Raw genomic sequence first — 27918 nt, forward strand, 5'->3', positions numbered from 1 at the left:
ATTATGATTGGTATTTATTGATATATATTTATATCTGCAAATTCCTACTATTTTAGTGTCATCTGAATTTTCAAATTAAAAATATATATGTATATGCATGCATATACACTCCCGATCAAAAGTTTGGGGTCACCCCCTCAAAAATATGTCATTTTTCTAGACCCATATCTCCGCCAGTTTGCGTCCGATTTCAAAACCTTAGGTCTCATTCAAAAGATAATAAGAAACTTTGAACATGATGTAAATAAAACTTTTTCGAAAATGTTTGTATGTAAACTTAAGCTAAAGTTGCCATTTTTTTACAAAATGAAAATAAACTTACGGCAGTGTCGCTGGAAATTGGGTCGACCAAATTTTAAGATGAGAGCAGTAATATAAACTATTTTCTACTAGCTTTCGACTGCTTTTTACCGAACTTAGCTAAAAAATCTAGAAAAAAAAGTTATTGAGTAAATTAACACTTGATGTTATCGACCAAAAGTTTGGGGTCACTATCGTTAAACATGGAAAAGTGATTTGTTGATATCTTTGTCATCTTTCATTCAATTTTAATTCTTCTTGGCTTATTTGAAACATAGTGAATGATACTTACTACATAGACATTGAACCACGCATATTTGTTAAAATTGACATACTAAAACTTAACGTAAAATTGCCTCATTTTTTGAAAGTTGGTGAAATGTGTTAACTTTGCATAACATTTTTATCTATAAAAATCGTTGAACACGTTACATTAAAAACATGAAACGCAAATCTAATTCATTATTTTTGAAATGAACCATAAAGAATTAAAATTTAACTATAGATAACGAAGATACTAACAAATCACTTTCCCATGTTTTACGATAGAGACCCCAAACTTTTGGCCGATACACCATTTTGAGGGGTGACCCCAAACTTTTGGTCGATGACATCAAGTGTCAATTTACTCAATACTTTTTTTCTAGATTTTTTTAGCTAAGTTCGTCGAAAAGCAGTTGAAAGCTAATAGAAAATAGGTTATATTACCTATTCTCATCTCATCTTAAAATTTGGTCGACGCAAGTTCCAGTGACACTGCCGAAAAGTTATATTCATTTTTTATTTAGGAAAATTGGTAACTTTGGCTTAGGTTTACATACAAATATTTTTGAAAAAGTTTCACTTAAAGCATGTTCAAAGTTACTTTGACATATTATCTTTTGAATGAGACCTAGGGTTTTGAAATCGGACGCAAATTGGCTGAGATATGGTCCTAAAAAAATGACATGTTTTTGAGGGGGTGACCCCAAACTTTTTATCGGGACTGTATGATATCATATTCTAATTCAATTGGAAAACACAAATCTCTTATTACTAGGGTCTTGTACCATTTGGGCAGGTGTACCTATTTTGCGCACTTGCTGCTATAACTAACTCGATTTCAAACCGATTGATTTGAATTTTTGTATTGAGTTAGGCACGTACAGTATCTAACTCTATACAAAAATTCAAAACAATCGGTTTGAAATTGACTTAGTTACCATCAAGTGCCCAAAATAGGTACACCTGCCCAAATGGTACAAGACCCTATCTTGAACCATTTCATCCTTATCTTTGTGCAAATACTTGGAGCAAACCTCGTGTAGTCAAGGATTTGTAGCGATCGAGCCCTCGAAAAATTGAACTACATACAGCGAATAGATGCACGTGCAACAACGCTGCGTCACACAAACGAAGCTAGCTGCGTTGCCGCAGCTCCCATATGTAGCCCTAGCCATAGTGATAAGAAAAATCCGAATGAGAAAGCCTTCGTCGTCATCCTCTCGAAGTATGAATGTGTATTCTGGGGTATAGGCAATACAGGAAAGGAGGTAACACAGACTGGATCTCCTTATCTCCTATTGCTGGGCAAAGCACACAAACGACAAGCCACTTGTGCAGAAACTGAACCGTTCGAGCAGAAAAATCTTCGGTCGGGGTCCTGGCGGCTTGCTGTGCGCTGATTACATACCTTCGCTGTTCTGCCAGTAGGTATGTACTGATAACCAACCATCGCATCGCATCGCATTGGCCGAAACCAGTTCCTATAGGCCCGCGCGCGTAGGAGATCCTCTCGAATGTCCGCCTCAGTTGTGCTGCAGCACTTGAACCGTTAAGATGTTTCGAATTTTGAAGTGTCGTGATACCGCCTCCTCACTTCGGCTGTTTTCCCGGTCTAAGCATGTGAGTGGAATTATTTTTTTTTTAGTTGAGAAAAACGTACCGAATTAGTGTGAAAATAGAGTTGTTTTTGTTTTTGGGGTGATAGTGGCTGTATTTATGTAAACATGGAATAAAGGATTCGTTGACTTCGGCACGTTTGGAAGCATGGGGCATGTCGAACGCCACGTAGGCAGTGAAGTGATAACTGGGAGTTGTGGCATGGTAATTTCGGGTGAGGTGCAATGTGACTAAAGTGTAACTTAATATTCAGTTAATCTTAAATGATTCATTACACCTTTAAATGACCTGGATTCAGGCGTTTGATTTGTGTAGTTTTTATTGAATTCACAGTATGTAATATTACATTCGTGCAAATTGTTAGATTATTCATTGATGCTACTTCAGGGCATTCACAAATTGCATTGACAAATAAGTTTAACGAATATTATTTTACTATGATAAAGTATTTTGAAACCAAGTTGATGATCGTGTTAAACTTAAGATTGCAGTAAATGCAGTGAAAAGGTAAAACCTTGTTTTATTGAATCCAAAAAATCGACGTGCTGGCAGTAGTGCTACATTCACAAAAACACTTCTTCGTCCTAGTCCTCGTCCTTCTTCACCGGGAACAACAACAAACAACCATGCATCTCCATCGAGGTGGTTCACAAAAACTTTGTGGAGTAACGTCGCTTCAGTGCTTCCCAAATCATGCACCGCGACTCCCTGATGCGCCGTGATACTTTCTCAGGTGCGCTGAAGGCTCTTGAGCCGAAACTAAAAGATCAAATTCTTAATTCAAAACGCGGAACGCTGTTTAGTAAAACTGGTGCTGTTTTAGGCATTTTCTCTAAATGTTTAAAAAAAAACACTATGCCGTTTTCAACCAGAGGTTATACATATTGAAGGAATACTAACTTTTGGCAAGGATAACGAGAAAATCCCAGTGGATTAGTGAAGGATTATTCGTCACTCCATGGCACTCACAGTGCGCCTAAACGACGGATGCCATCAATCGCACGACCACGAAGCCCAAAATGCCTTCGAATGTCCCATAGGATTTCTGGTATTCACTTCTAACATTTCTATATTACCCAATTTTCATTTTATTGGAATACAGGTCGGACTCGATTATCCGGAGTCAGGTTCTGAAGCTTCCCAAAAAATTTACCTGAGGAATGGAACACTGAAATTTTGACTGGTTACTAAGCAAGGTTGACTAAAGATGTTTGGGAAGCTTCAGAACCCGCCTCCGACCTGTACTGAAATTTCCTGTTAAGTTTCTTAAACTGGTTTATGAATCTCTTATGTTTTTGCTTAGAGTTCGATCAACAGCCATCCTGGTGGGTTCCAAATAAATAACGTTTTTTATGTGTCTAAGTATGCTAAAAAAGCGACACGAATGCGCAATTGTGTAAAATGTCGATAATAAACAAACAAACAAACCATTGTAAAAAGAACAACTGTTGCAAACAAACAAACTTGTAGAACAACATTGGTCGTTGTCCGTCCACAGCTCGGGTGCGGTGGATTTTTAAGCTTGAAATGACGCGCGTCCTGAAAGGTTAAAATCTTTGAAACTTTTATTTTGCAATTTTCGCATAAATTTTAAACTTTGGTCAAGTTGTGAAAACATTTTAATTTAATAATAATTGTCGAAGTATTACAACAATTTTAGTGTTTCAGGCTGAATTTTTAGGAATAATTAACCTGTTTTAAATGTAAGTCCAAAATATTTTTTTGTCATGTATTGTTTTTCCAATAAAATCAACCTGACTTTTGAAATCTTACAAATATTTATGATATATATAATATTAATTAAGTAGGGTAAGTGTACCAATTATGGCTATAGTACCAATTATTCGCCATAGTTAATTTTTACTCTTTAACGATGTAAATCAACAAAAAACATTTTGTGAACAACAGATCACGTTCACAAAAGATAGTCGCATTCATTTAAACTTCACATTTTCCTCAAATCATGGTAGAAATAAATAATTTTCCTTAAAATTTCGGCTTCCTTGCACCCTATTTCGCCATAGTGCACCAGTTATGGCTAACCCCATAAGGAATGCATGCAAATAGTGCGAAAAGGAACCGAAGTTAAAAAATGTAACCATAACTGGAACAGCGTTCCTATCATTGGCACACGCTGTAATCAATACTAAACGTAGTTTTGGCTCCGTTTCTATATTTTTTCTGTAAAGTATGGAAACTAAGATGTCTTTTAACGTACTGTTGACATTCGTTGGTCTTCTCGTTATTTTTGTATAAATAGCTTTCCTTAGGTAGTGCCATAATTGGTACACGCACCCTAATATCTCTTACAAATTTTGACATTTTGTTTTGTTTTTCTTTCTGGAATACCAGGTTTTGCTAAAAGTGTTCTCAATTTGGCATTTGAAGTTTTGAACTGAAAGTTGTGTGTTAAAATGGTGATTTTTTGAAAAAAGATAATAGTACCGTCGTGCGGGCTTCTTTATACATTTTTTCATAGTTTTTCAACTTTATGACATTATAACTCCCAGACTAGTGAATGAATTTCCGCAATTTTCATACACAATAATTGTGTATGCAAAATTTGAGCTAAATCCATCAATAAACAAAAAAGTTGTTCATACACCAATTGGACACATCTCATATAGAACCGGATGGGGGCTACTTTGGACATTTTTATCTATAACAAAACTGCATTTCAAATTCCAGGGTTATTTAAAAAACTGCGTTGTACCAATACTGTAGTATACTATATCATACATAATTTCAATAAAAATATGCGTTTTAAGATGGTTCTGTGCTACCTTTGGTATTATGAGCAGCTTGATATTGCCATATAAACAGCCTGAAAAAAGGGACCATCAATCCTTTATTTGGGTGAAATGATCATTTATAACATATAACGATACAAATAATCGATTGTATATGCTACGTTGATACATTTTGAATGAATTGATCAACCCTTTGAAATTTATGAACTGTAGAAACAATGCATACAGACCAAATGTTCTGATACATTATGTATATTTCATTGGTTTATTCGATGTTTTTTCGCGTCCTGACAAGCAATAAACGGTCTGTTTGAAAAATAATTTCAACCAAATGAAGGGAAAACTATTGTTTCATAATAGTCCCTAGGACATCAAACAGATTTGAGCCATATTTTGAATTCAAAAAATCCATATTCAAAAGTGTCCAAAGTAGCCCCGCAATTCAAAAGAAGCCCCGCACGACGGTATAAACATTCAGGATGCTCTATCTCGAAGCATGTTTGGTCTTATCATTTCGGTTCTTCTATCAAATCTTCACAATACAGTCAAGTTTAGAACAGCCTGGAAAAATTTGAAAAATGTTCAGCATTATTGAAAATATTGTAGAATGAATACATCTCACAAATTAAAGTTTTGGACAAATTGTTGTTTTTTAAAGATTTTTCAGCGTTTCAATAACCTGTAGCGAATAAAATTTGTACGGCGAAAAATCCAAAAAATATTAATTATTGTGAGCAGTTATGTACACATAACATATCACCGAACACCAACTTAAAAAAAAGTATTTATGATCGAAAAACCCTCAACATTTAAAAAATGACCTATCCTAAAAAAACACTAATTTTTTGTCGAACTTTGACAGCCTGTTTTAAATATCTTCAAAGGTTATACAATTCCGTTCTCTACTAAAGCTACCTCGTCGTTAAGTTTAAAAACATTTCCAATTAAAAAAAATTGAATCATCAATTTGATGTATTTTTTATTTGCGTAATCGTGCTTTGAATGAGCATCAAAAAATGGGGTCCCTGAAAAATGACCTTTTTCATTTTTAAGAATTGCGCTCAAATGGAGTCGAACTTTTTCTTGAAAATAATTTTTCACCTATATTATGAGCAATCTGGGAAAGAATATATTTGCGCTGAAATATTTTAAAAAATAAAAAAAAAAAATCCATTTTTTCCGCAATTTCAAATTTTTAAGAGGTGTCCAAAATTGTAAGATCATGCGTTTAAACTTTGAGATTGATGACCATGTAAAATAATTATTTTTACAAAAGCAAAATGCCATTCCTTTTTCTGAGGATTTATATAGTACCTCCAAAAATAAAATTATTTATAACTTGAATAAATTATTTTTTAGGATGTTTTGAACATATATAGTTAATTTCCGATACAGTCCTTATGTATACAAGTGCATGTGGTGAAGGTGCTAAGGTGAGTGACTATAAATTAGGAGGTCCGAGTTCAATTCCCAGTTTTCCCACAGAATAATTTATACATTCCTGAACATCTCTCTGGAAACAGACGCAGCTAATAGTAAAAATAGGCACACGAAAGTGTTTTATTTTATTTTTAAACATTAAATAAATTTAATTGATTACTGATTAAGCTCATATTAAGCCTTAAATCAGCCTTCCAATGAACCTCAAATCAGCTAAAGGTTGAATAAAATCACCAAAATTAGATGTTTAGGAGCTGAATAAAGGATTGTACCTCTTGTGCTCAGCTTTTGTTCAAATGAAGGCTAATTTAAAATAGTTAGAGATACGTTTGCACAGCATCAAATTGTTACCTGGATATTTTCTTCTTTTAGTTCTTAAACGGCGTATCATTGAGAGTAACACTGACAAATGAGACATTTGGTTTATTCGAGATTGATTGTTTAAATTGATTTTTTTTTTCGGAATTTTAAATTTAAATTGCAGTTTGTTTTAAGCTTGCGTTACACACGTTACACTTAGTTTAACAAGCTTCATGGTATACTAGACTTTTTTCAACGTTTTTTCAAAATGCTCAAAATAGCAAATTTGAACTGATAGACCTTTGACTCTGGCTTGTTATATTACAAAATAAAATGCAACTACGTTGAATTATGAAAAATAGTAGCATAATGTTCAGAATATAACGAATTACAGTTACATTATGCAACTCAAAAAAGTTGTGTGATAAAAATTCATCGCATTAAATATTGTATGCAGCTTATTGCCAAACTTTATTTTTTCAACACTCAGAATTGAGCAAACTTGCACAACAGTTGTACAACTCGTACTGAAAAATATCCTTTGGCGACTTTTGGCATTAACAACACTAGTTTACAAAATAAAACGAAAATCGTGAACTTCTGTCAACGACCAAAATTTTTGAAGCACAATGTAGCGCTGATTTCCAAACCGCCAAACTTTTAAGTAAAGCATTTTTTGAGTTTTAGCTCAATATTGAGTTTTACAACGTTTAAAAATATGGAATTAACCAAAATTTAAATATCTTGCGTTTTGTTCAACCAATTTTAAATCTTTTACCATAAATTAAGAGCCGAACATAATATCATTCGATCATCTGAATATAAGTTTTGCGTCAGATTAATAAAATTCAAGATATTGGCGAATTTGAGTGACGCTCCTTAAATTTTATCAAAATTTTCAAAAAATTATGAAGAAATGTTTTTTTTTTCAATAACAAAATAAAACAATTTAAAAAAAAAATGCTCATTGTTTATTTGACATACCATATGTAGGCAAGTTACAGTAAAAAAAATCAGCTTAATCAGAGCATTGATTACGGAGAATGAGATGTATGAAGTTATCGACTTTGCTCAAAAATAGAAATAAAATCGATTTCAAATCATCAACCTTGTATGGAAAGTCGAAAAAATTTCCGCTCTACTGTAATTTTTTTCCTTCGCGTTTTCGAACATAGGGCATGATTCTATACCAAAAATGGTCATCAGCTTACCGAGTTCAAAAATGCTGTAAACTAGTGTTACAAACCTTTGCTATATTCAGGATCGTCCAAACTGTTCTATAATGAAGTCTTTCAAATCTACAAGGAAAAATTCATGTGTTTTCACCATAAATAAAACCATAGCATAATCTGCTAAGATCCGTGAAGCTCTTGAAATCTCAAATGTCATTTAGAGTCACTATGGGAATGTTCCAGGTCAGCCAAACTAACTTGGAGTTCAGAACTTCAGGTCTACACTCGTAACAGCAGCCATATCTGTTATACTGAGTAACGTTGCATAATCAACCGTAGTTACTAAACCAATCTGAGGTATATCTGTATATAATAATATGCACCTTTGGGAGATTAAGGGTCGTTCAGACTGTCCTAAAGTTTAGCTCTTGACAGTAACAGTAGTTATTCTCATAATGAACTGTAACATTACATATCCAACTGTAATCTGTAATCCCCCTGGAGTCATTCCAAGATAGTTTTGAGATATTCGAGATGAACCAAACTACTTCGAGACCATAGTTTCAGGTCTACACTTGTAATAATAACTTTTGCCACTACGTTTAGTAGTGTTACATAATCCACTGTACTTACCAAAGTTAAGGGCCAACATGAAATTATTGCAACACCGTTAATTTTCTTCAAAATTTCATATATTCATCGGATAAAAACCAGAATTGCAAGGCAGTTTTATACATATATTTACCTCAGTTTACATATACTGAAACAGTAATTGGGGGTAAAATTTTGAAGACGTACTGGACATGATAGATTACAAATCGTAGCTTTGTTTAATGAAATAAGCTACCGTTACACCCGTAGACTTTAGGATCGAAACTCAAGAACAGATCGGGTGACCTAGGATATCCCGACTGATCTGATACTATCTATTAACCTTTCAGAAGAATTACTGGACATGATAGATTACAAATCGTAGCTTTGTATACTGAAAGAAGTTAGCATTACACCCGTAGACTTTAGGATCTAACCTCAAGAATAGTTTGAATGGCCTAGGATATCACAACAGATCTGATACTGTCTATTGAATTTTCAGAAGACTCACTGGACATGATAGATTACTTTGGGATCTATGCTCAAAAACAATTTGAATGATCTAGGATATCCCGACTGATCTGATACTGTCTATTGAACTTTCAGAAGACATATTGGACATGATAGATTACAAATCGTAGCTTTGTATACTGAAAGAAGTTCCCGTTACACCAGTAGACTTTAGGATCTAAACTCAAGAACAGTTTGGATGACCTAGTATATCCCGACTGATCTGATGCTGTCTATTAACCTTTCAGAAGATTTACTGGGCAATACAGATTACAAATCGTAGCTTTGTATAATGAAAGAAGTTATCGTTACACCCGCAAACTATAGGATCTAATCTTAAGAACAGTTTGGATGACCTAGGATATCCCAACTGATCTGATACTGTCTGTTGAACTTTCATTAGAGTTAATGGACATGATAGATTACAAATCGTAGCTTTGTATACTGAAAGAAGTTACCGCTACACCCGTAGACTTTAGGATCTAAACTCAATAATAGTTTGGATGACCTAGGCATGGATGGGAACACTCACTTGCAAAGAGTTACATTCACTTGCTATTTTCTCAGCTCAGAAGCGTGCAATCAAGAAACGATGTATGGACGACTTTTGTCTTGTGGTTTTGTCTAAAACTTTTCCAAATAGAGTAGGGGTCACACATGCATACCAAAGTCGTGACAGCACCGTGAAAACAACTCTCCACGAGGTGAGTGTAATTTACATTCACCTCGTGGAGAGTTGCCTTTGTAGCTCCCTCGCGGCTTTGGTATGCGTGTGCGACCCCTACTCTATTTGGCAAAGTTTTAGACAAAACCATAAGACAAAAGTCGTCCATAAATCGTTTCTTGGTTGCACGCTTCTGAGCTGAGAAAATAGCAAATGAATGTAACTCTTTGCAAGTGAGTGTTCCCATCCCTGCGTGTTACAAAAAAGTACCACTTTTTTTTTGTTTTTTTTTTGTGTATTTTAACTAATGCTAACCTATTTTTAATCTAAACTTATATTTAGTTATAATAATAACTGATTTCACACAATCAAACCCACGTGTTCCGATCCAGATTCTAATCTCTAAAAATAAATCCTTCTTCCACAGACGGGCACAGTGATAGCGATCCGTCGCGAGGACCAATCAGTATGGGAGCGACGAGCCTCCTTCAGTCCGGCCGGCGTAAAGAAGCTCATCAAGCAGGGCGTTAAGGTGATAGTTCAACCGTCCAACCGTCGTGCCTATCCGATGCAGGTGAGTCGTAAAGCTATAGACCTATGAATTTCATTCGTGCCTCTTTAGCAGTAGTGTCATGTGGTGCTCGTCTTCGACATGGGAGACTCGCGGGGGATCTTCCGACTGCCTTCCTGAGCCTGTTGATAAGTGTTTGGCTAATTGGTATCAGTTCAAGTATAACATCGTTGTAGAGCGCGATGATAAGGCAAGCGGAATAATATGTTTTCTTCTTCCATTCTCTACCCCGCGTTGCGTTCCCGTCGAGGGCCAATAAAAGTGTCTCGGACGACGACAATATTGTTTGTTGTTGTTATGTCACATGGAGAGCCGTGCCAGAGCACTAGCATTACCTCAAGATAAGAGCATGATTTTTTTTTAATTCAGGCACTTGATGCGCAAAACGGGTTCACGTGTTTGCAAATGATTACCACTCTCACTCTCACCAAGGCTACTGGCACAACCTGTTCATGCTGCAATTATACGGTTGTTGTAACGCAGGATTCAAAAATGTGCCAACTCAATGGCATACCTAACTGAAATCATGCATGTTGGTGGAGAAGTTTTGTTCTTGTGTTTATTCTTAAAAAGTCAGGTTCGAATAATACTAGTTTACAGCATTTTTGAACTCGGTAAGCTGATGATCGTTTTTGGTGTAGAATCATGCCTTGAGTTCGAAAACGCAAAGGAAAAAAAATACAGTAGAGCGGAAATTTTTTCGACTTTCCATACAAAGTTGATGATTTTAAATGGATCTTTGTTCTATTTTTAAGCAAAGTCGCTCACTTCATACATCTCATTCTTCATAATCAATGCTCCGATTGAGCTGAATTTTTTACTGTAACTCGCCCACATATTTATAATATGCTAAATGAACGTCGAGAAAGAGTTTTGAAATTGATTTTTTTCTTATTGAAAAAAATACATTTCTTCATATATTTTTGGAAATTTTGTTAAAATTTTAGATGATCGTCCCCAAAACTCGCCAATATCTTAAATATCATCAATCTGATGCAAAACTTGCATATTCAGCTTTTAATTTATGGAAAAATATTTAACCCTAAAAGAGATACCTTCATGGCCTCAGTTTCGTCACCTCGCTGAGTGTGTTCCATCAAAGACGAGCTCTGAAAGGCGCCTGGGGTCGAATGGACCCCAGGTATCGCTTTTAGGGTTAAAATTGGTTGGACAAAACGCAAGATATTTGAATTTTATTAAATTCCATATTTTAAAAAGTTGTAAAACTCGATATGTATTGAGCTAAAACTCAAAAACTGTTCTACTTTAAAAAAATTAAGCACAGTTTCGAAATCAGCGCTAAATTGCGCTTCGAAAATGTTGGTCGTTGACAGAAGTTCACGACTTTCGTTTTTTTTTTGTAAACTAGTGTTATCAATGCGTGAAGTAATTCATGGAAGTTCTCTGTTCTCATAAGTAACTCCAGAAATTCATTTTATAAAGTAATCTAAGGACTTTTTCGGGAATTTCGGCATTGATTTCTCCGATAATTCTTTCAGAGATTCCTTAATGTATTTCTTTCTGTAATATCTCCAGGAATTCCTACCGAAGTTCTTTCATCATTTTTTTGTGATTCCAGCAGATATTCCTTTGGAGGTTTTCGCAGAATCTCGTACAGATTCCTTCAGGAACTTCTTCGGGTACTCCTCCATGTATTTATTTCATCAGAAATTCCTTCTCTTCCACGGTAACTTTTGAGATTTTTTCGGATCTTAATAAAGTTCAGCAATTTCTTCAAAAATGATTCCTCGAAAGTTATACAAAATTTCATTTCAAGTTAACCCTCCAATATCCAAATTTTTGATTTGGATCTAAATATAATTTTTCGTCATCTAAAATCGATTTAAACATGTCATGGAAGATGATTCTTTTTAATTCTCGATTTCGTGAATTTCAGTTTTTGATTTTTCTAATTTTTATTTTTGAACATCCCCGCAGTTTTATATTTTTCCTGGAAGCCTATTTGGGGTACGGATTTTTTGAGATGAAAACATTTTGAGATTTTATGATTATTGTTGAAATATTTTTATTTTATATTTATTTCATAGAAAATTTCATTTTCCGTGTAATTTTAAGGAAAATAATTTTAGAGTGTATTTGATTCCCTTAAACTATAAAACTAGGATAGAAGAATTTGGGAAAAAAATTAAATATGTTAATTGTAGCGATTCAATACAAAATAAACAGTGATTTCTAGAAGGTGACTAAACATAAATTTTTCAATGATTTAAAAAAAAATGTAAATACGCTCTAAAATACACCAAAAACCATTTTGGGATATGCAAAACAGTCCTAAATATCAGCCAAAAATATAAAAAAAAATTCCACGAAACAAAAATTGGGTTCTTTAGGGGTATCCGGATTACTTTATAATCGGATTCTCCGCCCAAAAATTAGTCGAAATCCAAAATTTCATAATTTTTGGAGTCCGGGAACTATTTTTAAAATGCATTTAAAGTTTGTATGGGGATTTTTTTTTGTTCGGGTAGAACTGTCACTTTAACGATTGAACTGTCATTCTATCCACGAAAATTAAAATTGTTTTGTTGATTTAACCATCAAAACAAAGGTGTTGGAATCCAATAAAATCACGTTATACTCAGAAAAATGAGCTCTTTCGATTAGGCTATAGAAAATAGCAATATTTTATTCACTAAACAACCCAATTACAAAAATGCTCAAACTATACCTCGTCTAAAGGCGGGGTTGGGTATTAGAGGGTTAAGTGTTTCTTCAGCCTCTCTAGACTCCGGACTAGGCTGTCAAAAAAAAAACGATATTCGTAAAGTCAAGGTGCTCAACTCTTAAATGTAATATACGCATATTTGATGATTTTTTGTAGAACATTTCGATTTTCTAAATAAATGTTTGGAGGCTGCGCAAGAGCAATTTTTGATAAATGACCCTTTATCATTAAAATTCTCTAAAAAAATATATTTTTTCAAATATATTAAATCTTTTTTTTAGAGAAATGCCGCATTTGAATATGTAGTACTATCAGATAAACCTTTCATGGTTAAAAATAAAAAAATAGTATATGTATTTTCTAAGTAAATTTTGATGAAAAATGTTCAAAAAATAGAACATTTACCAGCCCTACCAGCCCGAAATGTTCTACAAAAATACTACAAATATGTATATCTTTCTTTTAAGGGTTGAGCACCTTGACTTTTCGAACATCGTTTTTTTTTGGCACAGCCTACTTCAGACATTTTTTTAAGAATTTCTTCAAAAATGTGTTCACGCATTCTTCCGGGATTTCCTTCAGAAAATTTCCCATTTACTTCGGTAAAGGATTTCTCCAGTAACATGTTTTAATTAATTTTTATAGGATTTCCATTAAGTGTTCCTTAAGGAGTGATTCCAGGAATTTCTTCCAAGGTTTCCTGTAGGATTCACTTAGAAAGTTTTGTCAGGAGTTACTGATAAAATTTTTAAAAAGTTTCTTTTTTTATAATTCTCCTGCGGTTCCTATAGTAATATATTCTGGGATTCTTATAAAGATTCCCTTAGTAATTCTTTAACCTTTCAGCACTCGCGCCAAATTTTATAACGCGAGCAGCATTCTGAAATATCTAAGGATCCTGATTGTTTAGAGGAGGACTGCCTTTGGCAAAGTTGTTGTGAATTTCATGGGCTACTTGATGCTGACAAAGTTTATTCGTAATACGTCCACTAGGCGGCGCTAGTGAGCAATATAATGTTATATCTTATATCTTAGGATCCTGATGTCTTAGAAAGATGGTGTCTTCGGCAAAGTTGTTTGGTAAGTCAACGGCTTACAGATTATTGACCGTTTAATTGGAAATTCCACCACTAGGCGGCGCTAGTGAACAAATAAACTTTATATCCTATGCAGGCATCAAATTTTTTCCTCACTCACGCGAGTAACGATCTATCACACAGCGATATTATCCGGATAAAGCAGCCTTTGATATTTTCCTTGCACCCGTATCCGATTGAAAAGGCTCTCACTCCGGTTCTTTGGCGTGATAAAAGTATGCTCTCCCCAACTAGTGCTCACTCACAAATCGTTTGTTGACGCAGGAGAAAATGGTTGCTAAGTCTGCACCAACCCACGTTTTCACCCGGTTGACGTCTGAGCATTTCCATGTTATCTAGATGGCCATGAAAACAAGAACAATTAATGTAAACACGGCAGTACTAAACGTCAAAAAAGTGATCTCGTGCATCGGTGGAGACGTTGCGTGACTCGGACACGGAGTGGAAAATTTGATGCTTTGTTGTTTATCCGTGAGTTGTGCATGGAGAGAAAGAGAATTATCGCGAGCACTGGAGTGAGAGATTTTTATTTTTCATCCCATGCAGTGAAAAATCATGATCGCGGAGGTGGATAAATCCGAGGAATGCGATCACGTGAGTGAGAAATTTGATGCCTGATCCTATGTATCTCGGGATCCTGATTATTTAGAAAGATGGTGTCTTTGACAAAGTTGTTTGGTAGGTCAAGGACTTACGGATGATTCGCAGTTTAATTTGAAATTTCACCACTAGGCGGCGCTAGTGAGCAATTTCATGTTATATCTTATATCTCAGGATCCTGATGTCTTAGAAAGATGGTGTCTTCGGCAAAGTTGTTTGGTAGGTAAACGGCTTACAGATTATTGGCCGTTTAATTGGAAATTCCACCACTAGGCGGCGCTAGTGAGCAAATAAACTTTATATCCTATGTATGTCGGGAACCTGATAACTTAGAAAGATGGTGTCTTCGACAAAGTTGTTTGGTAGGTAAGGACTTACGGATGATTCGCAGTTTAATTTGAAATTTCATCACTTGGCGGCGCTAGTGAGTACGTAAATATTATATATTATGTATCTCTGAACCCTTATTACTTAGAAAGATAGTGTCTTCGGCAAAGATGTTTGGTATATCAAGGGCTTATAGATGAGTGACAGTTTGATTTCAAATGCCACCACTAGGAGGCGCTAGTGAGCATGTAAATTTTTAATCTCATGTAGCTCAGGATTCCGATTAAAAAGGCACGGGACACCGTCTTCAGCCAGAGGCTGTACAGACTGAACAGAACTTAACACTAGACCATGGACACGACATACATTACTGGCACCAGTGGATAGTATGGTGCGGTTACACGCTTGGTAACGCTAATCGAATGGCTACGAAGCTCCACTTTACTCAGAAAGATGGTGTCTTCGGCAAAGTTGTTTGGTAGATCAAGGACCAAATGGAGGAAAAGTAACCTCTCGTGCCGACCTTCTAAAAAATCGAAAACTTACAGATAGTTGTCCGTTTGAATCGTAATTTCACCACTAGATGACGCTAGTGAACATAAAACATGTATATGCAATAGTTCTCAGGATCCTGGTTACTAGAAGGGAGATGGTGGTTTCGGCAAAGTTGTCAAACAGGTTAAGTGCATTTGGTTGATGGGTCGTTGAAATCAATATTTCGCCAGTAAGTGGTGCTAATGAGTATGCAAATTTTATATGTTATATATCTCCGAGTCTGATTACCTGGGAAGTTGATATCTTTGGCAAGGTTGGTTGGTAGATCAAGGACTTTCAGTTGGTTGACCATTTGGTTCGTGCTTCTGCCATCAGAAGACGCTAGTTGTAAATTTGCAAAAGCATGAACGTGTTATTCGCCCCCAAAACGACGATTCGACCGCTTGGGAGTGTTGTCGTCGTCATGATGATGCTTCCCGAAAGCAATGTCAAATTCGTTCGGGGTTTCAAAACATTGGAAAGAAATTCATTATTTTTACAGTCAGATTGAGATTTACGAGTAAATGAGTGTGATCCGAAGGTATAACTGTTTATTCTGAGCATAACAGTATTTTTTACGGCAATGAAAACTAATTAGAAGTACGATATTTCTGGGTCTGAAAATCGTTCAGACGAAGTGGATAGCAAATCTAACCTAGAATATCCTACAATTCTAACCTCAACTCCTCACTTGCACAAACCGGATCTCATTTTTCACGGAAATGGTGGAACAAAATGCAAAACTAATGTACGTGCGACCGAGGGAATTGAAAGTTCTACCATTCCTACTCAAAAAAAATTGTCGGATGTGGGTTGTAAGTAGGAAAAATAAAATAATTTCCCCAGCAGATTATGTTGGTAGGCATGTAAAAAAAGGTAAACATCATCAGTTCGGTAGTTGCGCTACCGAAACAAAGATGGGTAACAGTATGTTTTGTTTTGCCCTTGAAAGCCAATTATTCATCTAGAAAAAAAAATCAACGAGTTGTAACTTTTTATACTTCCGAAAGTTTTCAAAATTTGAAAATTTCACAACTAGTTGATTATAATTTGTTTAAATTTGCACTTGATTGATTAATTTTACATGAAGTTAAAGCGCTTAGTAAAATATTCAATATCTGAACGTCGTATTTCAATATACTCTATCTTAAAGTTGTCAATGTCACGGGATAAGTACATCCATCCTTTATCCATCAAACAACAATGTCGAAGACATCATCTTTCTAAGTAATCAGGATCTTGAGATATATGAGGTATAAAATGGGAATGCTCACTAGTGCCACCTGGATGTGAAATTGCACGTCATCTTTGTCTTCATCAGTTAGTGTTTGATCTACTAAACAACTTTTCAGAAGACACCATCTTTCTAAGTAATCAGGGTCCTGAGACATGAGTTATAAAATTTGAATACCCACTGGCGCCACCTAGATGTGGAGTTTCAAATCATACGGCTCTCCATCAGTTAGTGTTCGATCTACTAAACAACTTTGCTGAAGACATCATCTTTCTAAGTAATCAGGATCTCGAGATATATGAGTTATAATATTTGAGTACTCACTTGCGCCACCTGGATGTGGAATTCCACATTATACTTGTCTTCATCAGTTAGTGTTTGATCTACTAAACAACTTTGCAGAAGACACCATCTTTCTAAGTAATCAGGGTCCTGAGATGTATGAGTTATAAAATTTCAATGCCCACTACAGCCACCTAGATGTGGAGTTTCAAACCAAACGGCTCTCCATCAGTTAGTGTTTAACCAACTAAACAACTTTGCCGAAGACACCATCTTTCTAAGTACTCAGGATCCTGAGTTATATGGGATATAAAAATTACATGCTCACTAGCGCCGCCTATCGGTTGAAATCTGAATTTCTCAGATCACCTCGTGAAGGCCCTTGATATCCCAAGTAACTTTGCCGAAGACACCATATTTCTAGATCATTTAGATTTTGAAATACACTAATTCACATTCAACTGTCTATCTTATCTTAAATATAGTACGTTCTTCATATTGCGATTTTCAATTTTCCGCATTATAAGGAGTTATACTGCTTTCAAAAAAGGTCTTATATTATTCGGTTTCGTGCCAGTAGATCACATCTCAAAATTTTTTTTTTTGGATCTTAATGGAAAATTATGGAAAAATAAGTAACTTTTGATCGACATTTAGTCATTTTTTTATATTTTTTTGCACCAAAGGTACCCCTAAAAGACAAACTTTTTGCAGTGGTTGGACGAAATAGTATTCCAAAACTTATGTGAAAGATATCCCTTCAAGCATTTCTCAAGACATAATAATCTAACGCATGGCAATGAATAATCATCAGCCTAGTCCTGAACATTATTTTTTATACTTAAGCTTGCTGAAATTTACCACACTACATTTTTAACAAACCAATTCCAACAGAAATCAAAGATTTTTATAAAATTCTGTAAAATCATTTCAATGTATCCAGAATTATCAAAGTATTGCAACAGTTTTATTATTTTTTTTCTTGAATCATAAGGTATCAGCAGCTTGCTTTATTTGCATAAATGTTTGATATAGTTGTTTACCTTATCCGATAAATAAATATAACATCTGAAATCTTACAAATATTTTTGAAATGTTTAAGCATTTTTTATTGAAAAAACATTTTGACCCAAGATTTTCCGTTATAGGGTAAATATACCAATAGTGGTGCTATTAGTAGCTCCTTGTAGTAAAATAATTGAATAAAATTGATAAAACCACAAAATAAAAAGGCTGAAAACGTTAATCGGTAGTTTTTCACATAAACTTTCTAGAAAAAATGTAAAAACTATTGTTTATTTCAGTTTTTGCTAATAAATCACTTGCACCAACTATAGGTACACGGTTCCTATTATGGAGGTAAAATTTAACATTGGTTCCTATAGTGGTGCATCCCATTGAATTCTTATGGGACCCACCACTATAGGAACACTACCACCACTATAGGTGCAAAGGAGCAAAAAAATTAAGGTAAATAATTGTTTTAAATAGGTTTTTCGGCAAATCTTGAACACAAAACTGAATTAATGTTATTAATTAGGTATGATGCATCTATCAAAAATGTAATTTGCAAGCTTTTTGGTCGAAATGGTGCTAAATTGCCACTACCACCACTATTGGTACTACCTCCACTAAGGGTGCTTTTACCCTATTTGGATTTTGAGGAAACATGTTACTGAAAGTTCCTTACAATTTTGCATTTAAATGTTTGAACTGAAAGTTGTTCGAAAATAATGAAAATTCTCTGCTAAAAGATGTAGGTGCACCGCGAATTTCTCGAAAATTTCAAAAGGCGCCGCGATAGCAAAAAGTTTGGGAACCTCTGCCAAATAAGATTCCTGTAGAATACATTTGGGGTTGACATCGATAGAAAAGGTGGTTTCAAAGTAATAGTCGGTAATTCTCATGTGTTGTACAAAGTACAACAGCGCGATTAACGGAAGGTTAAGATATTCATCCACGGATTTTCATTGGAGTGCTTTATCAAATCACATCAAAATACCTGAGTAATTCTTCAAGGATTACCTAAAGGAATTTCTAAATGAATTCCTGGAGATACCTCTGCAGATTCCTAGAAGACATTTTTGAAAATTTCTTAAAGAGATTCTGGAATAAAATTCTCTTAAGCAATTTCTGAAGTAATCGTAGGAAGAGTTCCTGGAGGAATTCTTGAGATATACCTGTAGGAAATCCTTGGAATGGCTATGGAGGAGATTTTTACGGAAAACTTGCAGGACTTTTTTTTTATAAAGACACGGACACGTTTAGTACTTCCAGTGAGCTATTCGCTCTTTGAAGGAAACACGACTCTAGACAATGGACTAGCATGCAACGCCCAGTGGCGCAGCCGAAAACTTTTCCTGACAGCTACGGCGGGAATCGAACCCGCGCTCCTAGCACGATGCGACTAAATGCTTGGTGACACTAGCCGCACGACCACGAAGCCACAATGGATTGATGGAAAGATTCCTGGAAAGTTTCTGAAAAAATCCCTGAAGGGAGGGATATTCAATGAAGACATTTGAGGAAATTCTGAATCGGAGCAATTTCTTTCTTCCTTAAAGTAAAAACAATCTGTTGAAATCCGTTTAAGAAACCCCTGGAGCTGTTTCTAAAGTAGTCCCTAGAGGAATCTTCGAAGGAAAATTTGGCAGCAGAAATTTAAAACAAATCTAGAAAAATTATTGAAAAAAACAACAAAAAAATAAGAAAAAATAGATTTTTTGGAGAAATCTCTGAAGGACTGCCAAAATAGATTTTTTGGAGGAATCTCTGAAGGACATGCCACAGCTTTCCATGTTTTGCAGTTATTCCAAGTAGAACTTCTTAAGATATTCCGGGAGAAACGCGAAGTGCAAACCTGAAGTGAATTCTGAAGAAATTCCAAAACGAATCTCTGAAAGGATTCCTGAAGGGTCCCCTGAAAAAATAAACTGAAAGAAACCCCAAAGACAGGTCTCAATAAATGCTAATAGATGTTTATAATGCCTGTAGCGGAGGGGTACCCGAGATTCTTCTGGGAAACCCCTGGAGGTACTTCTAGAAGAATCTCTTGGCAATTTTATAGAGCAATTTCTGACGCCTGACAATTTCTGAATGCCTGAGAGAATCCGCGGAAGAGGTGCTGAGAAGAACCCTGGAGCAATATACAGAAAAATTCCTGTAGGAACATTTGTAGGGATTCCAAGGAATTGAATTTTTGAAGGAATCTTTAGAAGAATTTCAGGATGAATACCCGGAGGATCCTCTGGAGAATGTCTGGAGAGCATCAATTTAAAAGAGAAATTGCTGAAAAAAATAACTGGAGGAATGTTTGGTGAAACTTGTGAAATAATTGCTAGAGGAACTGCCAATTTGTTAAAGAATTTCTGCAGGATCAGCTGGAGGAATATCTGAAGGAAAGTATTGAGGAATTTTAGATGTATTCTTGGGAAACTCGATTTCAGCAATTTCTACTTCGAGGAATCCTTTGTTAAATTTCTGGTGAACGTCCTCAAAGATCTAAAGCAAAATTCTTGTGGAGATAGTTTTTCATTAAAACCCCTGATTTCTTGACGTTCGAACCTTTTGCGGTAAGCGAAAACTGTAGTTTTGATACAGTATACACATTATTCTGTGATTACGTTTATTGAGGACTAGCAGTAGCAATTCCGAGAATTAAATAAAAAAAAAATTCACTGTGATTATGTCGCCACCGCCGCTGAATAGGGCGTACGGCGTGAAGCCGGCGTCACCGATACCGTTGCCTTGAATTACTTATATACGCCGCCGCCGGTGATATGTGTTTCGGCGCACACGTCTAGTAAAAAAATTCTAATTTATTTGTGTGGGCCGTAATGCTCGGCCATAATACCCCAATCCCCTTGGAGCGTTATGTAATTTGTCGACGGCACCTAATCAAAAGCTGCTGTCACTTTAATTGTCATAACTTTCCCAACTTTCAACAGATTTTCAATCTTTTAGAATGGATTGCTTTAAAATTAAGTTCTGAATAAACTCGCAGAACTTAATTTTCTTAAAATTTTGTTAATAAGTTTTTCAAAATTTTATTATTATTTTTTCTTTTTCTTTTACTCAAAGTTGGGTTTGTTTGAAAATCGGCCAAAGCGTACTTTATCCTGCTCCAGTACTTTGCATTCTTCTCTAGGGCAATTCATTTGCGATCTTGAGTACATCCCTGGAATAAATGATGGAAGGATTTCTGAAATTTTTGAGGAATCCCTGGAAAAATTTTTTGGAGAGATCCCGAGAGGAATAACAGGAGAAGCTCCTGGTGTTTTTCGTGGATGAATTCCCGGAGCAGTATCTCCCTCGGTGAATTCCTTTTGAAATTCTTTGGGGAATTCCTGGGGGACTTTCTGGAAGAATTCCAGAAGGAATTCCTGGTGGAAAATCTGGGGTAACGCCTGGAGGAATACCTGGAATAATCCTTGGGAGAATCTGTTAGGAAATATTAGACAAATTTCTGGTGAAGTTCCTGGAGGGATCCTGAGAGGAGTTCTGGGGGAATTCCTAGAGGAATCCTCGGAAGAATTCCTAGAGGAATCCCTGGAAGAATTCAAAGAGGAATCCCTGGAAGAATTCCTAGAGGAATCTCTGAAGGAATTCCTATGGCTATCCCAGGAGGAATTCCTAAAAGAATCCCAGGAGGAATTCCTAGAGGAATTCTTGGAAGAATCCCTGGAGGACTTTCTAGAGTAACCCTTTAAGAAATTCCTTGAAGAAATTTCTTGAAGAATCCCTAGAGGAGTTTCTAGAGGAATCCCAGGAGGAATTTCTAGGAGAATCCCTGGCGGAATTCCTAGAGAAATCGCAGGAGGAATTTCTAGAGGAATCCCACGAGGAATTCCTACAGAGAACCCTTGAAGAATTCCTAGAGGAACCCTGGAGGAATTTCTAGAGGAATCCCTAGAGGAATCTCTAGAGAAATCCCTGGAGGAATTCCTGGAAGAGCTCCTGTAGCAATTTATGGAGGAATGCTTGGAGGAATCCCTGAAGTAATCCCAGGAAGAATCTCTGGAGGAATTCCTGGAGGAATGCCTAGAAGATTTTCTGGAAAAATTCCTGGAGGGACCCTTGAAGGAGTTCTGAGAGAACTCCTAGAGCAACCCCAGGAGGAATTCCTAGAGGAATCCTTGGAAGAATTCCTAAAAGAATCGCTGCAGGAATTCCTAGAGGAATCCCTGGAGGAGTTCCTACAGGAATCCCTCGAGGAATTCCTAGAGGAATTCTTCGAAGAATTCCTAGAGAAATCCATGGAGGGATTTTTTAAATAGTACTTCATTTATTTATCTATTGATAATTTACAAACATAATTACAAATTCAACTTATTACCTATATCTTAATTTAATCCATTCTGAACATTTTCGTTTGAATTTTCGAACACTACCCTGGAGGAATTCCTAGAGGAATCCCTGGAGAAATTCCTAGAGGAATCCTTTGCAGGAATCTCTAGAGAAATCCCTGTAGGAATTCTTGCAGCAATTGCAGGAGGAACCCCTGGAGGAGTACCTACAGGAATCCCATGAAGAATCACATGAGGAATCCCATGAGGAATCCTATGAGAAACCCAATGAGGAACCCCTGGAGGAATTCCTGAAGGAATCCCTAGCGAAATTCCTAGTACAATTTGTCAAGGAACCCTTGAAGGAATTCAGGGTAAACTTCTGAAAGAATCCCAGGAGAAAGTCCTGGAGGAAGTTCTATAGAAATTCCTGAAGAAATTCTTGGATGGGTTCCTGGAGGAATATCTTGAGGAATTCCTGGAAAAATACCTGGAGGAATTCCTAGAGAAATATCTGGAAGAATTCCTGGAGGAATTCCTAGAAGAATGCCGGAGAAATTCCAGAAGGAATACCTGGAGGAATTCCTTGAGGAATTTCCAGAGAATCCGTTGAGAATAAAAATCCTGGATGAATTTCTGGAGGAATCGCTGGAAGAACTTCTGGAATCCTGGATGAATCCCTAGAAAAATTCCTAGAAGAATTCTTGGAGAAATCCTAGGATGATTTCCTGAAAGAATCCCAGTAGGAGTTCCTGAAGAAACTCCAAGAAAAATCTTGGAAGCAATCCCAGGAAGACGTACTAAAATAGAATTCTTGAAAAAATCCCGAAAGGAATTCTAAGAAAAGTTCGTGGAGACACTCCTTGAGGAATCCCTGTAGCAGTTTCTGATGGAATCCCTGAATAAACTACTGAAGACACCTCAAGAGCAAATCCAGAAGCAATCACAAGAGGAATTCCTGAGGGAATCCCTAAACATTTTCTGGAGAAATTCCTGGATGAATTCCTGGAGAAATTCCTGAAAAAAATTCACGAGGAATTCCTGAAAGAAACATTCTTGAGGAATTCTTGGATTGTTTTAAAAATAATCTTTGGAGCTGTTCCTCAAACAATCCCAAAGGGAATTCCCGAAAAAATCCCTTGATGAATTCAGGAATCCAGGAGAAATTCTATGAGGAATAATTTATGAAATCAACAGAGATTTCTTAACGAATTCCTGGAAGAATTTATAAAGGATTCCCTGGAATAAAAATCTGAAGGAATACATGTCTGTAGTAATTACTGGACGATTGATTGCAGGAATCCTTTGGTGTACTTCCAAAGTATTTTTTGTAGAAATTTTGAAGAAATTCCTGGATTAATAAACTTTCCTGGAATAAACTTTCTAAAAGATTTCCTGGAAAAAAATCTGTAAAAATATTCTGAATGATTCCAGATGGTATTGGAGCAATCTCTAGTTCTTGATGGAATATATTAAGAAATCTCAGGAGGAATACTGCAGAAATATCTAAAGAGTATTCGATTAGCTTACAAAAGCTCACATGAATATAAGAAGAAATACCATAAAAAAATCTCTGTTAAAATTCCTTTGGAAATCCCTGAAAAAAATCTTGAAAATTATGGGGGGGGGGGGGGCGGTGGGATCCCTCGAGGATCCTCGAACAAAGGCACTGGAACAATCACTGGAGAAACCTCTCAAGGTATTCCAGGAGAAATTCCCGGAGAAATGTCTGGTGAAATCACTAGTATTCTTGAAAGAATATCTGGAGGAATCCATGATGGAAGCTATGAAAAAAAACCTGAAGGAATTCTTCGAGTGCATTTTCGTAGAAGTGTGTCTCTAAGAATTTCTGAAGGAATGATGGGAGAAATTCCTGAAGCATTTCTTGGAACAAACATCTACGAATTGTATAGTCATCTATGCTGCCTTATGGTCCTGCTCAATACAAACAAACTATACAAATTCAATGTTTTTCTTCCGATTCAAAACGAATATAATTACAAGAACTGAACTACGATAATCCTCATGCATCGATAATTACCTTATCTATTAATCTAGGATTACGCTTTCAATATCAGCCTAAAAATCCAACGTTACTCACCTGACGATGGTGATTCGTTATCGCAAAGAATAACCCACTTATCAGCTACTTCGAATAGCTTGTCAACAGCCTAACGACCAGGCCCATTTTCTCAAGAAAAAAAAAAAGATAAGCAATACCTTCCCAATTGCCACGCGGTCCTTAAACAATACCGACCCGATGAATGGTGGTTGTATCCTAGTCCTAGACGGACGTAAGAAGAAGGAATGCCAACGGCATCGGCGACAAGAGCAATTGCGATAAGAGAAGAACACTCTTCACATTATTGCCCTTGACTTGAAATTTTTTTTTTGTGCAGTGGTTCGTCCCAGACAAATTTCGCATGTCTGAAGGTGTTTTTTCTTTTCATTTTTTTTTTCTGTCATTGACCGTAGTGGAAAAATACCACTCGCAAAACCTGCTTATCTCGAAAACTCACGTGGTTTCCGTTTTGGCGCAACTTCTTCTCAATGGGAAAGAGGATGGGAGAAAAATATTTACCTGGAAAGATTGTTTCGTAGGTTGAAAGGGATAAACTGAGATTGTGTGACGTTCGTATCTTTAAGACAATGAACGTCGTAGATTGAAGGTGAAAGTAACCAAATGAGGATTAGATTTTACTTCCTATATGACAATCATCATGACTGATAACACGGTCCCATGATTGAGGTGTTCAGGGTTGAATTACTCAGGGAAATCTTGTTTTGATTGCAGGCCTATCTGAATGCTGGCGCCACCGTTCAGGAAGATATCAGCGAGGCATCCGTTATCTTCGGCGTTAAGCAGGTTCCCGTAGACGCACTGATCCCGCAAAAGACCTACTGTTTCTTCTCACATACCATCAAGGCTCAGGAGTCCAATATGCCCCTCCTGGATGCCTGCTTGGAGAAGAACATCCGTCTCGTCGACTACGAGAAGTTGATGGACCGTAATGGGCAGCGATTGGTGGCCTTCGGAAAGTATGCTGGAGTTGCCGGTATGGTGAACATCCTGCATGGATTGGGTCTACGATTGTTGGCACTGGGACATCACACGCCTTTTATGGTAATGTTTTGTAGATCTTAAGATATTGGAATGCTGACTACTTTATCGACTCTTCCATTCTAGCACGTGGGTCCAGCGCACAACTACCGCAACTCGTCCATGGCTCGTCAAGCTGTCCGTGACTGTGGATACGAGATCGCGTTAGGTATGATGCCCAAATCGATTGGACCGTTGACCTTCATCTTTACCGGGTCAGGAAACGTCTCGCAAGGAGCGCAGGAAGTTTTCCAAGAACTGCCCATCGAATACGTTCCACCGGAGAGCTTACGTAAGGTTGCCGAACATGGCAGCCAGAACAAGTTGTACGCGTGTGAAATCAGTCGATCTGATCATCTGGAACGACGAGACGGTGGAGGATTCGACCCCGTAGAATACGATCAGTACCCAGAAAGGTACATTTCAACCTTCAGTACAAACATTGCTCCCTACGCTTCGGTTATCGTGAACGGCATCTACTGGGCAGTTGGTGCGCCAAAGCTCATCACTATTCCCGATGCCAAGAACCTCCTAAGACCTGCGAACACCCCTTGGTTACCAACGAGCCGGGGAGCTCCAGCACTGCCACATCGCATGCTGGCCATCTGTGATATCTCCGCTGATCCGGGCGGTTCTATCGAGTTCATGAACGAGTGCACCACCATCGATAATCCATTCTGCCTGTACGACGCCGATCGCAACAAGGACCAGAAGAGCTTCAAGGGCCCTGGAGTCCTGGTCTGCTCGATTGACAACATGCCCACTCAACTTCCAAGAGAAGCCACCGACTTCTTCGGAGATTTGCTCTATCCGTATGCCTTGGATATTCTGCAAAGCGATGCGTCGAAACCCCTCTCGGAACACAACTTCTGCCAACCTGTTGAAGGCGCCATCATCTGCAGCAACGGAAAGCTCACCCCCGGCTACGAGTACATCAACGAGCTCCGTGAGGCAAACTACCGATCGCGTCATAAGACCGAAGGTTCGTCTCTCGGAAAGAAGCGAGTTTTGGTTCTGGGAGCCGGATTCGTGTCTGCGCCCTTGGTAGAATACCTTCATCGGGAGTCGAACGTCAGCATTAAAGTGGGTTCCCAAATCAAGGAGGAAGCTGATCGGTTAGCTCATCGCTACCAGGGCATCGAATCGGTTTACATCAACGTAGAAGACGAAAGTACAAATCTGCAGAACTTGTGCGAGGAAAGTGACGTCGTTGTTTCGCTTCTGCCCTACTCTCTGCATGGGTTGATTGCGAAGCATTGCGTTGCCGGTAGGACTCACCTGGTGACGGCCAGCTACCTGAACGACGAAATCAAGGCTCTGGATGAAAGTGCCAAGGAAGCTGGAGTGACCCTGATGAACGAAGTTGGTCTGGATCCAGGTATCGATCACCTGCTGGCTCTGGAATGCATCCAGGAAGTGCAGGAAAAGGGTGGCCTTGTGGAATCCTTCGTGAGCTTCTGTGGTGGATTACCTGCACCTGAGCATTCGGATAACCCCCTTCGGTACAAGTTCTCGTGGTCACCTCGAGGTGTCCTGTTGAACACACTATCTGCCGCCAAGTACCTTAGCAAGGGACAAGTTGTGGAAATTTCCGGAGGTGGTGACCTGATGACGGCGCCTCGTGACCTGGACTTCCTGCCCGGATTCGCTCTGGAAGGTTTCCCCAACCGTGACTCTACCAAGTACCAGGACTTGTATGGTCTCGCCGGAGTGCACACACTCATCCGCGGAACCATTCGCTATAAGGGCTTCTCGGACAGTATCAAACCGATGCAGCTGCTAGGCCTTATCGATCCCAACCCCCATCCGATGCTCCATCCACACGGACCGGAAGTCACCTGGCGGCAGCTGATCACCAACTTCCTCGGACTCCAGGATGCCGATATGTTCTATGAAAACCTGAAGAACAGATTGGCCGAACGGGTGGGCAACACGGACGGCATCGAGCAGCTGGGACTGCTGGAGGACAACAAGGTCGTCAAAATGGGAACGCCCTTGGATACACTGAGTCATTACCTATCAGGAAAGCTTGCTTTCGGTAAGTCCCATATATTTCAAAAAAAGCTGCATCCAAACTAATCTTCCAACCGCACCGAACAGGTCCAACGGAACGCGATTTGGTGGTACTCCGACATGATGTGGGCATCCGCTGGAACGATGGCCGACGGGAGCACCGAGGAATTAATTTTGTAGCATACGGACAGCCATCCGTCAACGGAGGACACTCGGCAATGGCAGTGACGGTCGGATTCCCGGCAGCAATCGCCACCAAGATGATTTTGGACGGTAAGGGCGGAATTTGTCTCTGAATAGTTCACCGTACGAAAAACCTTCATTCCTCTTACATTTCAGGTGAAATTCAACAACGTGGCGTGGTGTTGCCGTTCACATCCGATATCTACCGAACCATGTTGGCACGGTTGGAAAATGAAGGATTAGTTGCGCACACGACATCCAAGTTTTTGTGAACCGAGCAGAGGTGAACCGTGAATATCTCAGTATCGATAACTCGGTTTGGGTTATTGTTTTTGGACCTGAATGATGTATGTCAGAAAATGCATGTAAATAAAGTAAGCGAAATCATTGAGACGAAT

The 27918-nt window shown here is 37.6% G+C and overlaps 1 protein-coding gene across 2 annotated transcripts; it reads left to right on the forward strand.

Moving 5' to 3' along the window:
- The first annotated feature begins 1870 nt into the window (after positions 1–1870).
- Positions 1871–27918, forward strand: LOC109407239 (alpha-aminoadipic semialdehyde synthase, mitochondrial). 2 transcript variants are annotated; one of them, XM_062850639.1, is made up of 6 exons: positions 1871–1992; positions 10036–10182; positions 25019–25348; positions 25412–27362; positions 27425–27610; positions 27677–27918. In XM_062850639.1, exons 2-6 carry the CDS (start codon positions 10177–10179, stop codon positions 27790–27792), a joined length of 2589 nt encoding a protein of 862 aa, XP_062706623.1. In that variant the 5' UTR covers positions 1871–1992; positions 10036–10176; the 3' UTR covers positions 27793–27918. The 2 variants fall into 2 exon arrangements, with proteins under 2 accessions (XP_062706623.1, XP_029714743.2); XM_029858883.2 differs by lacking the exon at positions 1871–1992 and adding an exon at positions 2022–2184 and having other exon boundaries at positions 27677–27917.

This window comes from Aedes albopictus, chromosome 2 (assembly GCF_035046485.1).
Source record: "Aedes albopictus strain Foshan chromosome 2, AalbF5, whole genome shotgun sequence".
In the NCBI taxonomy this organism is placed as follows: domain Eukaryota; kingdom Metazoa; phylum Arthropoda; class Insecta; order Diptera; family Culicidae; genus Aedes; species Aedes albopictus.

Coding starts and splice junctions, on each gene's coding strand:
- LOC109407239 (XM_029858883.2), top strand. CDS start 2,119: ATGTTTCGAATTTTGAAGTGTCGTGATACCGCCTCCTCACTTCGGCTG. Junction 10,183..25,018: donor GTCGTGCCTATCCGATGCAG/GTGAGTCGTAAA, acceptor TTTTGATTGCAG/GCCTATCTGAATGCTGGCGC. Junction 25,349..25,411: donor GACATCACACGCCTTTTATG/GTAATGTTTTGT, acceptor CTTCCATTCTAG/CACGTGGGTCCAGCGCACAA.